At 36.2% G+C, this 17,865-nt stretch overlaps 1 protein-coding gene and 1 pseudogene across 1 annotated transcript; one reads left to right on the plus strand and one right to left on the minus strand.

Moving 5' to 3' along the window:
* Positions 1–4,360: 4,360 nt before the first annotated feature.
* LOC125220309 (subtilisin-like protease) lies at positions 4,361–6,496 on the minus strand. The gene has a single exon (XM_048122468.1). The coding sequence runs from the start codon at positions 6,494–6,496 to the stop codon at positions 4,361–4,363; it is 2,136 nt and encodes a 711-aa protein (XP_047978425.1).
* Positions 6,497–12,792: 6,296 nt separating this feature from the next.
* LOC125220310 lies at positions 12,793–17,865 on the plus strand (annotated as a pseudogene).

Here is a 17,865-nt window from a genome sequence, read left to right on the forward strand (position 1 = left end):
AAAGTGGTTACTTTTTCTCCGTATTCGTGTCGAAATTTTAGTTCCGTAAATTGTTTAATTTGGTGAATTTGTGAATTTTTATTATTGTGGTTGTCCGTCGGGATGTCCTTGGGGATGTCCGCCATTGTGCAGTGGGATATCCTTATGATGTGGCAGTGCAGTAGGAGGTCCTTAAGACGTGGCAGCAGGTATTTTTGGGAAGTCCATTGGGATGTCCGCCGGGACATCCGTCCCACTGCGGATGCTCTTAGTGGAAAATGAGACCCAACTCATTTGAGAGAAAGAATTTTCCTATTTTTGGGATGTCCGCCGGGACATCCGTCCCACTGCGAATGCTCTTAGTGGAAAATGAGACTCAACTTATCTGAGAGAAAGAGTTTTCATTAAAAGGAAAGTTTTTATAATAAGGGGATGGACCAAAAGTGAAAGAATTTCTATTTTTAGTGGACGAAGTAAGTATATCAAATTAAAAAAGATTCATTACAATCTTTAATGGTATAGTATAAAACACATACTCCCTCCATCCCATAAAAATATGTACACTTTCCATTTCCGTCCGCCTTATAAAAATATGTACACTTTCCATTTCCGTCCGCCTTATAAAAATATGAGCATTTTCATTTAACCCAAAAATTGCTCGAAAATGTAAAAATATTGCTTATTCCAGTACGATTTTGGTGAGGCCTTTAACATCTCTAGTGTACACAGAATATATTTTGTTACAAAAGGATTTCTTGAATCTTCATCTCCATATGATGAATGATACAAAATCCTCTAATATTAATGGAAGAATGAGAAAAACTCAAATCTGTAAAACTGCTCATGCGTCTCTAAACTTCTTTTTCCACCTAAATCTACATAATAATTGTTGATCTAAATCCGAAATTACGTTTTTCATTTATTTTTCTATTTTTTCACTTTTTTTACATCAACTAATTATTTTAGATCTATAAAAGATATGTTTTCAGTTTCAGATGTACAATATGAATTATTGATTAAAACTCATGATTATTTTACTATTATATATTCGAAAACAAAAGGCTTTTATGCTAACTAAAATAGTTGTAGATTTAAATCTCGAATTTTGTTTGGATTAAATTCATATTGTAAATGATTTAGAAAAATTAAACTTTGGAGACTTTTTATACATTTACTTTTTTTCGTTCTTTCTTCTACTTCACTATACTTCCATCTTTTGTAAGCAGTTGTTGCATCATTTTTGTCAAATCAAATATGTTATTTGCCTTACTGGTTTTTGTAATCAGTTTGGCTTTTCTTGTTGATGAATTTACATAATTTATAGATGCTCAAAAGGAAATATTGCAGTTATTAGTATTTACAAATTTACAGATTCAAGTTTGGAAAAGTTGGTTCTTTAATTTTGATGTCTTTTTCTCTTCTCAATTCTTCACCTCTTCTTCTCCCTTTGTTGTGTGCAATGCCTGCAAAAGCTTATAAGATGTTGTAATAGAAGTGTTGTATTGATTTCTTATTGTTTTATGCCTATATATAAGATCAAAGTGACAACAAACTAAAAAGATAAACAATGAAACTAGGTAAATTAGTTAAGATTCATGAAATTCATAAAAAATACTCCCTCCGTTCCACTTAAGATGACACATTTTCCTTTTTAGTTTGTCCCAAATAAGATGACACATTTCCTTTTTTGGAAACTTTCTCTCTTCAATTAATACACCCATCAACTTTTTCTCACTTCTATTAAAATATTCATCTTTCTTTCTCCCTCTATTTTAATACTTCCACCTACATTTTCTCTCTCCAATTAAACACATTAACCAATAATTCCTAAAATCTCGTGCCGGCTAAGGAATGTGTCATCTTAGCCTGGACGGAGGGAGTAATACTTTTTGATAATAAATAGATAAACTACACAAAATGAAAAAGAAAAGAAGTAGAGGAAACTGTATCTTTGTTGTAGTCTCTTCTATATTCAATTCACTTGAAGTTTTTGGAAAAAAAAATGTATTAGTGTTAAAGATTGTAGAGGGAGAGGGAGAAGAAAAAAAGAAGATGCAATTTTTTTTTAATAAAAACTGGTATTTATAGTTCTCTGACTCCAAAGTATTGTTGCATATTAATGTTCAAAGTTGGGGATATTAACAATTGGTTCAAAGGTATAAGAGCAGTTTTTTCAAATCTAATTTTATTATCTAATGGTTTCAGTAATGTAAAGTAGTTCTCGAAAGAGACATTTAAATAGTTTAAAAATGAACTACCAAAATATCCAATAGGCACAATTCCTATACATGGTGAATTATTTGGTCCTCCTTGATTAATTAATAACATAGTATAAGAATTACTCATATTAAGTATAAACTGTCGGTATAAAAAGACAAAGTTAGTTTTTTTTAGAAACTAATTGTATTAATTGTTAGTTTAGAAAATGTCCTTTTTTTCAGCCACACACGTTACTTTTTAGGAGTCAAATTACATTTATAATACGTCCAACAATAGAATGAGAGATTTACTATATGGGTCAAAATTTTTATAATATGCACAACTCACATTTTATTAAGCAAAAATAGTCAACAAAAATTGTGGCTTTGTATATTGATAGATTATCATCTGATGATATTTAGTTACTTCATGTTAGTATGAAGCTAGAAGAGCAAGTTAGTGCGAAGATAGAAGAGCAAGAAAGCTCAATGCTGCATCGTCATGCATACAAGGATAAAAAGGAATCTCAACAAACAAAGGCCAGCTCACTGCGATGCATTGGATCGATGCTCATACCTGACCTCAACAAACATTTTTCGCTCAAAGATTTGGGTCAAGTAACTCACTTTCTTGGAATTGAAGTTGTCTGTACTTCACAAGGGCTTCACTTGAGTCAAGGTTCCTATATCCGTGATATTCTTGACAAAGTTCAGATGAAGGACGCCAAAGGTTGTCCCACTCCTATGCTTGCCAATCTCAAGTTGACAAAGGATGATGGCAATCCAACTGTTGATGGCAAATTATACCGCAGCACCATCGGTGCTTTACAGTATGCAACAATCACCCGCCCTGAGATCAGTTTCTCCGTCAATAAAGTAAGTCAATTCATGGCTCATCCATTGGACACCTATTGGAAGGCTGTCAAGCGCATTTTGCGCTATCTTGCTGGATCTGTGGACTATGGTCTTCATATCACCGCTTCCACACCCACTATCACCGCCTTCTTTGATTCTGATTGGGCTTCAGACCCTGATGATCGCCGATCAGTTTCCGGAGACTGTGTTTTCTTTGGAACCAATCTCATTTCTTGGTGCTCCAAGAAACAAGCTGTAGTTTCTCGCTCTAGCACTGAAGCCGAATATAGAAGTCTTACTCTGGTTGTGTGTGAAGTAACTTGGATATCCTCTCTTCTTGATGAACTGGGCATCCGACATTCGCCTAAACCTATTGTTTGGGTTGACAACATCAGCACCATCGCTCTAGCTAGCAATCCTGTTCTACATGCTCGCTCGAAACATATTGAATTGGGCATTCATTTTGTGCGCGATAAAGTGCACGCTAAGCTGATTGATCTTCGACATGTTCCCTCCTCTGATCAAACAGCTGATGTGCTTACCAAACCATTGTCCTACCAATTCTTCTCGAAACTGAGGAATAAGCTCAGCATATGTCCTCAGTCTACGCTCGAATTGAGGGGGGATGTTAGTGTGAAGCTAGAAGAGCAAGTTAGTGTGAAGATAGAAGAGCAAGAAAGCTTAATGCTGCATCGTCATGCATACAAGGATAAAAAGGAATCTCAGCGCGTGAACGAGACGTGTGTTGGTATGAGCATCGATCCAATGCATTGCAGTGAGCTGGCCTTTGTTTGTTGAGTAGTTTTGTCATTTAGTGATTAAGAATTTGTTCATATTTCTAGATTCTTCTTATCATTGCTATATATAGCTACTGTGGATGTATGTTGACTGATGTGGAGAAACAGGGAATATTTCCAAATCCCTTTTTCATGTTACTTTACTCAATTCTTAATACTTCATATATTTCGTCTCTAAAAATTTGTCACTTATTTATATTTTCATCCGTTCTAAAAATTTGTCACCTTTCATTTTTACTATTTTTGGTAGTAGCGACTCACATTCCATTAACTATTTTCACTCACATTTTATTATAAAACTAATATAAAGTAGGATCCGCATAAAACTAATATAAAGTAGGATCCGCATGTCACTAATTTTTTTAACTCACTTTCTTTAAACTCGTTCCTGAGTTAAAAGGCAAAGCTCAGAAAATAAAACAAATACAAACGTTGACCGCCTAATTAGGAAAATATAGTGTACTAGTACAATACAATATATAGCATCAAATGTTTCACCAACAAATTTTATTATTGAATAGAGAATAGGAATCATCCAAACATAACTGCGACGGGGCTTCTAACAGAACGCTTGCCCGAGCTCCATTTAATCTCTCCTTGAACTATTTTTTTATCTGCTCCACCACCACCCGACCGGCTAAACCTCACACTATACGCCAATTTCTGACCCGCCTTCTCGAACCGAAGAGCAGCCGGTTCGACCTTCACATCCACACCGGCCGGAGCAGCCACGCTCACTTTGTACTCAGAGTTCGCTTCACCAACGTTGGTCACAGTTCTTGTATAATTCTGCGGCGTCGATCCAAGCGTGATCGAGAACGACGGGTAGTTCAGCTGCGCCTCACGGATGCTCGTCTCCTTCTTGCAGTCCACTCTGCGATGCACCACGGTGCCCACTTGCGCGTTGCTTAGATTCAAGCCGCACAAGTAGGGGATGTAGTCCTCTGCCTTGAGGTCGTAGATGAGGCCGGGATCATTCGCTTTGGTGGGGTTGACATGCCCTGCCCCCGTGGCAAACACGTCCGCGGGGAGAAGCCCCTGGTCGTTGATTGGCTTCCCCTCGCGGTTCACCTGGTCCGCGGTGGTCATGATGGCAGACTTTATGGCCGCCGGAGACCAGTCTGGGTGCGCGCTCTTCAGGAGCGCCACCACCCCACTAAGATGCGGGCACGACATTGAGGTCCCCGAAATCATGTTGAAGCCGGACGTAGCGTTGTCGACGGAGGTGTACCAGGCCGCGAGGATGTTGTTCCCGGGCCCGGTGATGTCGGGTTTCAGGATTCCCGGGCTTGAAATGCTGGGCCCTCTTGATGAGAAATATGTCACCACTGGGGCTTCGATTGTACGGTCGCTTATTTGGGTTCCTTTGTGTATGATTTTGGCTTTCGGGGTTTTGGTGGATTTTAGATATGTTTTCAATTTGGTTGCGTCTGAGTAGCTAATGTGTGATGTGGGTAGAACATGCGCTTCTGCGGAAGTTGTGTTGCCTTGTGTTATTGAATTTACGAGTATCATGCCGGCGCCGCCGGCCTTCTTCACCGCCGCCCCTTTACTGGTTCTTGTAAAAATCCCTAATTCACACACAACTATCTTACCTTTCACGTTGAGAGTCGACAATTGACCATCCTCGCAAAGTGCTGGTTCCGCGTAAACGATTTCGTGTTCCGTTGTGGGAGCGAAGCCGTGCGCCGATTCTCCGTTTAATTCCTCGCCGTTGCCTAGAACGACGGTGGCGGTGAGTTTCCGATCCATCGACGCAGCGCCGACGGTGAGGATCCACGGGGCCTCGTTCGACAGGGTGCGCGGGTCCGGGCCGCTGTTCCCGGCCGAGCAAACCACGGAGATCCCCTTCTCCATGGCCCTGAATGCGCCGAGGGCGATGCTATCGCTATAGAAAAGGTTGGACCCCCCTCCCAGCGACAGCGACAGGACATCGACGCCATCCTCAATGGCGGCCTCGATTCCCGCCATGATGTCGCTCTCGGCGCACCCAGCAAGGCTACACACCTTGTACATGGCAACATGTGCCAGGGGTGCAATGCCAGCCGCCGTGCCATTGGCGTTACCAAAAATGGCAGCGCCAGGCACAAAATTCCCTCCGGCCGTGCCAGAGGTGTGCGTGCCGTGGCCTTGCTCGTCGGTCGGCGCGTCGCTACTGAGGCTCCTCGCCCCGATCAGCTTGTTGTTGCATCCTCCCTTGGGGCCAAACTCGCACTTGCCCTTCCATTTCGCGGGCGGGGGCAGGACCCCCTTGTCATTGAACGAGGGGTGGCCAGGGGTGATCCCGGTATCGAGCAACCCGATTATAACGCCTTTCCCGTAGTTGGAGTGATTCCAAAATCCTACATTTTGGTTGAGGCCTAAGAAATTGGGCGAGTGGGTGGTGTGGAGCTCATACACTCGCTCGGGCCGAGCGGAGATGAACCCTTTCACGCCGCGAAGCGCTTCTAAGTCCTCGGCCGATAGCTTCGCGGCAAAACCCGTGAGCACGTTGTGGTAACGGTGCAAGACGCGCGGCGCCACATCGGTCGTGAAAAATGAGTCGAGATCGTCGAGTTGTAGTGACTCGACGTGAACGATGTATGTTTGTAAGGTGTTTTGGTTGGCGTTTATAAGTTGGTTAAAATAGACTAAGCAAATCAGAGCTACAAACCAACCAAACGCCATTGCTAAATGTGTTTATTTTGTCTTTGTTTGTCAATGTGTTGCTTTATATACTTGCTAACTCTTAAATTTGAGACAAAGAATATTGATTGTAAATGGCCGAAATTTGGTTTTAAATACCATGATAGGAAATGATGAATTAATCATTTAGGTTGTTATGAAGATCTCATTTCGCATTTTTGCTTTATGTAATAAGTTATTTTCCTTAGATAGATTATATAAATGTCAAATACACGGGTATGACTTTTATGATTATGCAAATTTACGCAAAAATAATAAATGCGCGTTATTGCTTATTTCTACAAATATTATTTCATAACGCACGCTATTTCAGGGAAAAAAAGGTACTTAAATGGCAATTTTCTCTTATTTCAATGCTCTATTTTAATAGATTAGTATCTGAAATAAAAATTCAATAAATAATCAAACTTCACTAATTAATTATTTTAAATAGTGATAGAAGAATTAAGATAGATGATGTGTATAATTGAAGCAATAATAGCATTTGGAATGCTATTTGTTTCGACGATTTGGACTGCTATTAGTTTTACTTGAATGTAAATGTTAGAATGTAAATTGGATTCTCATGATTTTTTGGGTAAAAATTAGTAATGGATTCTCAAGTTTTAACTGTAGGCTTTAGTTAAGAAACCTGCAATTGTAAATAATTGTTCTGACAATGGTGCTGAGATAATTAATCCAATTTCACATCGACTATTATAAGATTTAGCCAAGGCGAATAGGCGCGATACTCTATATACAATATGGAAAATTTGAACCATACGTATCAAAATCGAGCATACAATTAAGGAAAAATTGATTGCCATTTCGTATATGGATAAATTCATCCAGAAAATTGCAAAATTGACTAAATTTATTAAACTTATGTTGACGACCGACCAATGTATACATAAATCTGTATTATAGTACATTCTATTACGGATCTACTACAAGAAATCTAACCCTGTACAGAGAATATATACACAACCATTTTTCTAATCAAAATCTGAGTTCTATGTTTCTAACCCCAAATGTAAAAATACCAATTTTTTAATACTAATTTTGGTTTAGTATACATATTCTAGAAATCTAAAATCTAAATGTTTAAAAGTCTGAATATGTTTACAAATATTTGAAGACCTACCAAAATTAGCATAGAGGATATGAACCTTGAAATGATGCAAGTGAGTAAATCAATGTTTTATAAAACTAGATAGATAAATAAACCGACAAAATTATCAATTCATGATTCAACCGGTTGGACCAATCCCACTATAGCAATATATATAATATCCTTAGATATATAATTAGACAAAAAAATTATTACAATTTAATGCATGAGAAACATATAAGACATTGTAAAATAAAAGTGTTAAATCTTAATTAATAGCATTAAATGTCAATAATTTCATAAGTCTAAAATTAAATTAATAGAAAGTAGTATACAGTTTTAATTAGAATCATCATTTTCTAATTTCATATATTACGATATCACTAATCCTTTTATAAGAGATATAAACATCATTTTCCTTATACTTTTAGAAGAAACGTTAAACTAACAAAAAAATTAAATTAAATTAAATGTAGATTGATATCATTTAATTTTATAAAACTAAATGTTGCATCAGAGTTATGACTCGGTCAAAATCTTTGATCGGTCACGCTTCTAACAATGTGAATTTTAGAATGAAAATATGAAAAACAAACACATTGCAATTCGTAATTTGATTTATATAGGATTATAAGATTTGGTCAGTGATAAAATGCAAACTTATATATTGTATAAACTCAAAACTACTCAACAGCTTTAACACAGTTTCAATACAATATAAACACAGTGTAAAATTTTAAGATTTTAATGTCAACGTAGTATCAACACAATATCAACACAACATGAATCATTGACTACCGTTGAAATTCTGTTGACATTTTCCTGTTAATGTTTTTTTGTAATTTGTTGACATTTTTCAATGGTCCAGATCATAGTTTTGAGTTTGTACAATATTTAGAATTTTCATTGATCACATTCCTATAAGATTTACTATAAAATAAATTTACTTTATCTATGTAGTTTAAGTTTAAGAGATTGAAGTTCAGAGTTTCTTTTTTTTGATGACTTTGAGTTTGAGTAGTAAGGGAATACTTTGAATTTGATTCTAAGCATGGTTTACATTATTTTATAGCTTCTGTAGGGTAACATTTTAATTTCCATATTTCATTTTTACTATTTTTGGTAATGGACTCACATTTCACTAACTCATTCTCATTCACATTCACATTTTATTATAAAATCAATATATAAAAATAGGACTCATGTACCATTTTTTTATGGCTTTGAGTTTGAGTGGTAAGGGAATACTTTGAATTTGATTCTAAGCATGATTTAACATTATTTTATAGCTTCTGTAGGGTAACATTTTAATTTACATATTTCATTTTTACTATTTTTGGTAATGGACTCACATTTCACTAACTCATTCTCATTCACATTTTATTATAAAATCAATATATAAAAGTAGGACTCACGTACCACTAACTTTTTCAATTCACTTTCTATTACATTTCTTAAAACTCGATAGTGACAAATTATAAGGGACGGAGGGAGTATAAATTAAATAATTATACAAAATTTTCATATTAATATATTTATTTATTAAATATTCTTTATATTCAAAAAGTTTATACTACTTTTAAGTATTAGACTCACTTCTTTTGGGCACATGATTTAAGGAAGTGATATTTAAATAGTTAAAGTGGAGAGAGTAAAGTATGAGAGAGGGAAAAAGTAGGGGAGAGAAGAGAGAAAAAAGTAGGTGGAGAATAAAATAAGATAGATGCTTTTTGCTAAAAAAAGAAATGAGTCTAATATTTTGGGACATCCCAATATTCTTTATATTCAAAAAGTTTATACTACTTTTAAAATTAAAATATACTAAATAAACTATAATAAAATTCGAATATAAATTGAAGCATCTTTATAGATATACAAAAAATGTCAAGGTACTAATTTCAATTAACAAAAAATTAGTTATAATTAACTTTTAAAAAATATCTCAATTTGGTCCTAAACATATGGCCGTTTTATCAATTTGGTCATGAACATTATCTTTTTGATTATTTGGTCCCTCACAAAATGAATGATGCACTTTTTATTAGCACTAAAAATACCTGCAAGTATACAGGGTATATATAGTATAGCTAAAGGTTAGTACCGGATATCGAACACGGGGAAGAAGAACACAAAGTGTCTATCCTCTACTGAGACTCAATTACTATTTGGAAAAACATTTGGATTTTGAAAACTTTTGAAAACCTAAGAGTGAATAAGAGCATAGATCAACTAAAAGCAAATAAATCACGAGAAAGACCATAGAGATAAGGGAATTCCAGGGATGTGTGTTCACAGTTATGGTTATACAAAATTCCAACTATAATACCCTAGCACAGTTTATACTTTGAAAGGACGAGTCACCTAGCTTATGCTCATGCGAAACAAACGTTGATTACAAGATTAGGGTTGTCAATCCTAACGCGTAACTCCAAAAAGCTCCTAAGACCCTTGAAAAGTCCTCACTCTCAATTAACAGTACCGTTTTAAGGGAAGCTAACTGAAGCTCAGTTTACGACTGTCTGTTTAGACTGTGTGCATAGTAAGAAATAACAAGTCCCCTAGGTCCAGTGAATCCACTAGATCACAAGGTTTAGGAACTCACGGATCGTCGGAAGATCTCGGTCGTCGGACACACAGAATACCTCTTCAAAAACCCTCAACCACGTATACTAAAATTAGCACAGGGAAGTAGGGATCGATCCCACAGAGATGGATGCGTAATAAAAAGGTTCAAGGACTCGGGACTGTTTTCGGGTTGGCTGCTGCCACGCAATTTTGGGTTGAGGAAATTAAACTAGACTTGGCAATTAAAACATGTTACGCTAACATCTAGATCTAGGCGGAAAATAAATCATGCATATAAACTAAAACAAGCGGACAATCACTAAATCTAGGAAACTATCCTCTAAATTACCTAGACCTGGGAAAACAACTGACGGTGGGGACCATTTTCTGAAAAGGTAAAATACGGATGAAAAGCTGGAAAACAACTAACTAAAGTACTAACTAACAGCGACATCATCTTCTCTAACCATTGACGTAAAATATCCAGCAAAACAGAGATAAAATGTAAATCGAAACGTACAGACTTGATTTAAAGCAACAGAAACGAAGAACACTTTAAACTGAAGCAGATCTACGGTCACTAGACGAAGTAAAACAGAAAGAGAGCAGAAAACTCAAAATCCATGCACAACTCGGTTTCCCCTGTTCAGATCCACACTTCGGATGCTAAATCCACTCCGGATCCAAGCCTCCAAAACCAACTCCGTCCAAAATTATAGCCATGACTACCGATTTTCCAAACAATCACCGATCAACAACAACAATTCAGATCCACAACCTATTCCCCAGATCAAGCACAGAATTATCCAAAATAGAGAATAACATTCAACTTCCGAAATTAAACCTCAAAAACACAGAATCAACGTAAATCAACGCAAGATAAACACAAACATGACATAAAACTAAATGCATAGATAACCGATAAGTAGCCAGCAACTAAATCGACTTCCAAAACGATGAAGTTCGACGGATAAAAGTGCAAAAAAACTGAATGTAAATAGATTGTATCTTCGCCCTTCGCAAGGACGGTGTTACCACTAACTTTTCTCCGAAGATGAACCCCTAGAAACCATTAACTACCCCGGAATTTCCATTTTTCCCAAGTGTGTGTGTGTGTGTGAGCTGAGAGCAAAATCATCCCTCTTGCGTGTGCTGCATGCTCCTTTATTTATAGGCGTTGAAGTGGGTCCAGCGAGGTATGAATAGTCTTTGTTGCCCTCGGCTATTGACTTCCTTCGTCTAGCCATTTTTTTTCTCTTCAACTCTGCTCACTTTCCTTCATTTTCATTTGCTAGTCCATTGCCTCCAGCTCTTCCTGGATCTAGCGATTCCTTCACACACCTGGCTTAAAAACTGCGTTAGACCCGGTAAAATAAAGTGTTTTTCACCACATATCCGATGCATGAAATTAGCCTTATCACTAACTGTAGCGTCTACTAAGTGGATCTAACTCGCTAGAACTCTGTCACAGTTATGAAGCAAGCTATATTAAATCATACACGATTGTGTCACTCACTCATGAAGCATCAAAACTACTTAGGGAAGAAACAAAGTAAAAACAAAACGGATATTAAATAGAAAAAGGAATTTGTATAACCAAAGTCGTTACTAACACATCCCTAGAATCCTATGAGTTTAGTTACACATAATTGAATAAGCTAAAAACATATATTGAAGGGAAGACAATTTGAACATAAGACTAAAGCAAATAAAACCCGTGGGTAGAATCCTTGTCGTTCTTGATTTTCTTGAAATCCTTCTCCAACTCCTTGCACAAATGAAGTACTCTAGGTCTTGATCTCTATGAAGTATTTTGCAAGTAGTAGTTCTCCCTTTTGATGAAGCTTGAGGTCTTATTTATAGGGGAAAGCCATTCCTTGTTGTAGAAGGAAAAGATCTCCAAAATATGGTAAATACGGGCGCAAATCTAGGGCTTCTCGGATTCGCCGCCTTTCTCCCGCTTTGGCCGCCATGCACTCTGGCGGCCCGGTCGCCGCATTGGTTCATTCAGTCTGTTCCCTCGGCGGCGGACCGCCACACATCTCCCGACGGTCGCCGGACGAGACTTCTCTTCAAAGCATATTTTTCCGAGGCGGACCAGCTGCATTGATCTACGCCCGGTGGGCGCCGTCAATCGCCGCGCACATCAGCGGCGGTCGCCGTCGCCGTCTCGACTCCAGATTCCCAAACTTGGCGTTTTGGCTCCCTTTTCCGGCTCAATTATGCACATTTCTCACAAAATACGTCAAAATACCAAAATAGACAAAATATGCAAATAATTGACGTGTAGAGTGACTTTGACATCAAAAACGGACCAAATAATGGCCTTAAAACAGTGCAAAATCCGAGCGTATCAACTCCCCCAAATTTACATTTTTGTTTGTCCTCGAACAAAACAATAAAGATACAAAAATAGACGCACGGAATGCACAAGGACTAGATGTCATAATTGCCTCAAAATATGGAAGAACAGTTTAAACATGTATTAACGCAATCAAATCATGCAAGGCTTATTAGTGCACTTTCATTACTAACTCGTGGAACTCCTTGAATTCAAGCCCTCGTACGTGGCAAACTTCCAAAGATGGGAAGTGTTCTCTCACTCTCAAAGTGTATAAGGGTAATGTGTACAAAAGCACTCAAATCATGCATCATGCAAAGTTTACCATAGGCTTGCTCAAAGTCTACTCCCTCCTCTACTAAATGTGATTAAGCTTCAAAAGTCCGAGAGGTCTTTATCTTTGGTTGTAATGTAGGCTCTTTGGTAGGTGAGGAATATTTGGCTAAAAAGTGACGGCATGGGTGGCGATGATCAAGGACGTGGGGGTGTACGCCCACGAGTTTCCCTCCAGCCGGTGGATCGTGCATAACCAACTCCAGGATGGATCTTGAAGCGATCAAAAGCTTCTGTGTTTATGATCGCCTCGTTAACACCATTGCATATGTGTAGCCTTGAGATCGTGGAATGTTCACGATGACAAGGTCAAAAGTAGGAGCCCATTTAATTTATATTAAAATACTTTATTATACTATTTTTAATTTCTTAATGATGAATTGTGTTTCGCTTCACGTTACTTGTAGGAGTACGTACATCAAAGAAATGTTGATAAGCTCACGGAGGGTAATAGGAGCACATGACGTGTGGTTTGAAGTCGTATTTCACAGCTGCTTCAAAAGGCCAAGGGCATGGGTATGAAGATCTTCCTTACGGCTGCCCAGCGATTACACGAGGTTTATCACACCAGAGAACAAAAGTTGAAAAGGTTAAGTGTTAACCTAATCATAATTAAATCATTATTAGAAATTAACATATAGTAGTATTAATTTAAATTAAGATGTCACGAATTAAAAGATTACTTAATCCTACTTAAATTTATTCAATCAATAATTTGGACCGTCCCTCTCAGTGATATCAGTACATTGTATCCGTTCATAACTAATAGTCATATTTTTGATTTCGCAGACGCCTCAAATGAACCGATGGAATTTAATTAAGTACTAGGTAGAATAAACAATTACAAGTTGGATGGGTTGGATGTTGAGTCAATAATATACTCGCCTTATTTAATTTCCATACATAAAAAAGGTTACTACATGGCTGCTATATTTAATTAAATTCAAATGTGTATTTTCCATTGCAGGATTCCACTTGAGATTATGCACAAAATGCCAACATCATTATTATTCAGTTTGGAAGGCTTAGAAAATTTGGATTGGGACAAACTTTTGAAACTGCAATCAGCTGATGGTTCCTTCCTCACTTCTCCCTCCTCCCCCGCCTTTGCTTTCATGCAAACCAAAGATCAAAAATGCTACAAATTCATCAAAAACACTGTAGAAACTTTCAATGGAGGAGGTAATTAAATACATTATAATTAATTAATTAGTCTAATTGTAATTATAGTTCTAATTATTTGATTAATTACCCCCAGCGCCACACATTTATCCCGTCGATGTGTTCGGAAGACTCTGGGCGATCGACCGGCTGCAGGCTTAGGATTTCTCGCTTTTTGGTCGGAGATTGCTGAATGCTTAAGCCACATCCACAAGTATGCATACATTAACTTAATAATAAATTAATTAACTTTTTTTTTATAACTTGAACAGAAATTAAATTAATTAGCTATTTGAATTGCAGGTATTGGACAGATAAAGGGTTTTCAGTGGGAGAGAATCTGAGTTTTGTGATGTTGACGATACATCCATGGGGTGAGGCTTCTCAGAATGCATGGATATGAAGTTGATCCAAGTATGTACTATATTTAATTATCAACTAATTATTAATCTTCTTATTTTCATTCAAGTAGATTAAATTAAATAATTTTTTTGTCTACACAGATGTTCTGCGGAATTTCAAGCAGAAAGATGGAAAATTCTCATGCTACGGCGGGCAGATGATTGAGTCGCCTTCTCCGATATACAACCTCTACAGAGCTTCTCAACTCGGTTTCCCGGGAGGAGATCTTGAATGCAGCCAAGTTTGCCTACGATTTCTTGAAAGAAAAATTAGCTGATAATCAGATTTTGGATAAATGGGTTATATCTAAGCACTTGCCTGATGAGGTATCTTTCCTCTCTCACTATCATTTAGTACTATATTTTCCATCAAAGATAATTAGCATAGGGGAGAGATGAAATAGGTATATATTTTAGATCCAAGAAGACAAATTTCCAATTCTGTTGCTCAATTAAAGCCCATCCATGTGGTAACTTTTTTTCGATTCGAAATTTTTTTCCTTCAATTATGTACTAGTACGAAAGGGTTTCGGTTAGGGCTGGTTATTGGTGGTTGGTTATTAACCGAACCACTTTGTTAACGATCCCAAAATGCCTTCAAAAAACTAACCGGAACCGACCCGATCTTGATTGGTTATGATTCACATTCGGTTAGAGCCGATCGGTTCTCGTTATAACCGAACTAACGAATTGATTTAACTTATTCAAATGTTTATTTTGCTGATTAAGGTTGTGATAGATAACTCAACCTACACTAATCACACTATTAGTTTATCACGAAAGTTGAATTAACTATTTCACTTTGCCATCCTCAATGATCAATCATTCAATTCAATGATTCAATCTATAATATATAAAATTCTGAAATTTTCGCTTGTTAATTGATTTTGTGTATTCTCAATTCTACGTTTTGCATGATTGTAAACCAACGTCAAATTTTTTATCATATTTTTTTTCATTTTAGTCATAATCATTCAACTTCATCCTACACCATAATAAATTCAAATTAAAATAGACTTTTTGACATTGCAAATTTGCAATATGAGACTTTGATAAAATTTAGAAGTAAATTACAGATTATTATTATTATTATTATTATTATTATTATTATTTAGGCTCTTTAATAGACTTAAACTTTAAATGATCTAAAATTTGAAAAATTTTCTCTAATAATAAGTGAAAGGTTATCTTATTTTTAAAATAGTAGTATTGCTTAAGCACTGTTAACTTTGAGAGATCTTATTTTTAAAAATATATTTAGAAACTTTATTGAATTTGATATATTATAACTTTATAAGTATAAATAACTAATAGTTAACAAATTAAAATAGATTTTTTTGACATTGCAAATATGCAACATGAGACTTTGACAAAATTTGGAAGTAAATTACATATTCTTCTATTGTGACAAAGTTTAAAAGTAAATTACAATTTATTATTATTAATTAAAATATAATTGAATTTAAAATTATTTATTGTTTTAACTTTTAAGTTTTCATCTACTTTTTATTATTATTATTATTATTATTATTATTATTGTTATTATTATTATTATTATTATTATTATTATTATTATTATTATTATTATTATTATACTCCTATTTAAAAGTAATATATAAATTGTTTAGGCACTTTAAAGACTTGAACTTTACATGATCTATATTCTATACTTTAAAACTTGTCTCCAATAATAAGTAAAGGGGTTATTCTATATTTAAAATCAAAATAGTAATTCTTAAGAACTTTATTGACTTTGAGATATAAATTTATAAGTATAATACTCTAATTGATAGTGACACAAATTAAAATGAACTTTTTTTGACATTGATTTAGACAAAATTTAGATATAAATTATAATTTCTTCAATTGTGACAAAGTTTGAAGTAAATTATACTTTATTCTAGTATTAAATAAACATATAATTAAAATTAAAATTGAATTTAATCCGGTTACGGTTATAACCGACGGTTATCGGTTATAACCGATAACGACATTTGCAAAACTTTAAACGGACGAACTGATAACCGTAATGTCGGTTATCGGTTAACGATAACCGACGGTTTGGTTCGGTTCTCGTTAACCGATTAACGAAAACCGTTTACCACCCCTAGTTTCGGTAGTGCTAAAAACAATAGTGTAAGCTTTTAACTTGTACCCATACCTTCAATTCATAATACTAAATTTAATTCAACTACAGATAAAGTTGGGGCTAGAGATGCCATGGCTCGCCACCCTACCTCGTGTTGAGGCCAAGTACTACATCCAATACTACGCTGGCTCGGCGATGCATGGATCGGAAAGACACTATACAGGATGCCGGAGATCAGCAACGACACGTATCACGACCTAGCCAAGACTGATTTCAAGAGATGCCAAGCGCAGCATCAATTCGAATGGATCTACATGCAAGAGTATGCCCCAATTCACAAAATTAATTTTGTGATTACACTAAATTTTGTTAACTAATCACTAACTCAAATATCATTAACATTTGATTGAGCAGATGGTATGAGAGCTGCGGAATCGAAGAATTCGGGATAAGCAAAAGGAACTTCTCCTTTATTACTTCATGGCAACCTCAAGCATCTTTGAGCTCAGAGGACCAACGAGAGAATGGCGTGGGCCAAATCCCAAGTCATTTCTAAGATGATCACTTCTAGATCCTTTGAGGAGAAACAAAGCCTTTTGAATGAGCTTGCAGCATAAACAGTGGGGAGAAAGAAGATGGGGCGCGACCACCCTCACTCAGTTCCTCGGGGATTCAACCGATACACCAAACGCCAGTTGAAAACCGCCGTGAGTAATTACTACTGGACTAATATTCTATAGTAGTCCATTAGTCCTAAGTAAGTTAGTTGTATAAAATAGTTTCTTCCAATTACAGTGGAGCGTGTGGCTAACGAAGCTGCAAGATGGTAAAGCAGACGACGAGCTCCTAACCAAAAATTGAACATCTGCGCGGGTCATAGGAAAGAGATACTCTCGCAGCGAGTACAAAGCTCTCTCTAGCCTAACAGCCAAAATCTGTCACAGCTTTCTTTGATTCAAATCCAAAAGGTAGACCTCAGACACTATTATGCATATAAAAGGAAATAATGAACATAATGTTGGTAATGAATATAGGAGATGGGAGGAGATGGGCATAACGCAACAATAAAAATAAGGAACTTGAACAAGACATGCAGATGTTGGTGAAATTGGTGCTTGAGAAGTCAGGAGGCATCAACAGAAATATCAAGAAAACGTTTATGGCAGTTGCCAAGACTTATTATTATAGAGCATATCATGCTGCCGACACCATTGACACCACATATTTAAAGTGCTTTTCGAACCAGTCGAGTGAATAGTTTGCTTCCATCTCTTAAGTATAGTTGTATATATCGCCCTTGATCAGGAAAGAAATGTCACATAATCGTTTATTATTTTGCATAAATAAGTGCAATCAAAATAAACATTTATG

The sequence above is a fragment of the Salvia hispanica genome, chromosome 4 (genome assembly GCF_023119035.1).
Source record: "Salvia hispanica cultivar TCC Black 2014 chromosome 4, UniMelb_Shisp_WGS_1.0, whole genome shotgun sequence".
Lineage (NCBI taxonomy): Eukaryota > Viridiplantae > Streptophyta > Magnoliopsida > Lamiales > Lamiaceae > Salvia > Salvia hispanica.

What these genes read in the sequence shown, in the direction of transcription:
- LOC125220309 (XM_048122468.1), bottom strand. Translation starts at nt 6,496, where the DNA reads ATGGCGTTTGGTTGGTTTGTAGCTCTGATTTGCTTAGTCTATTTTAAC.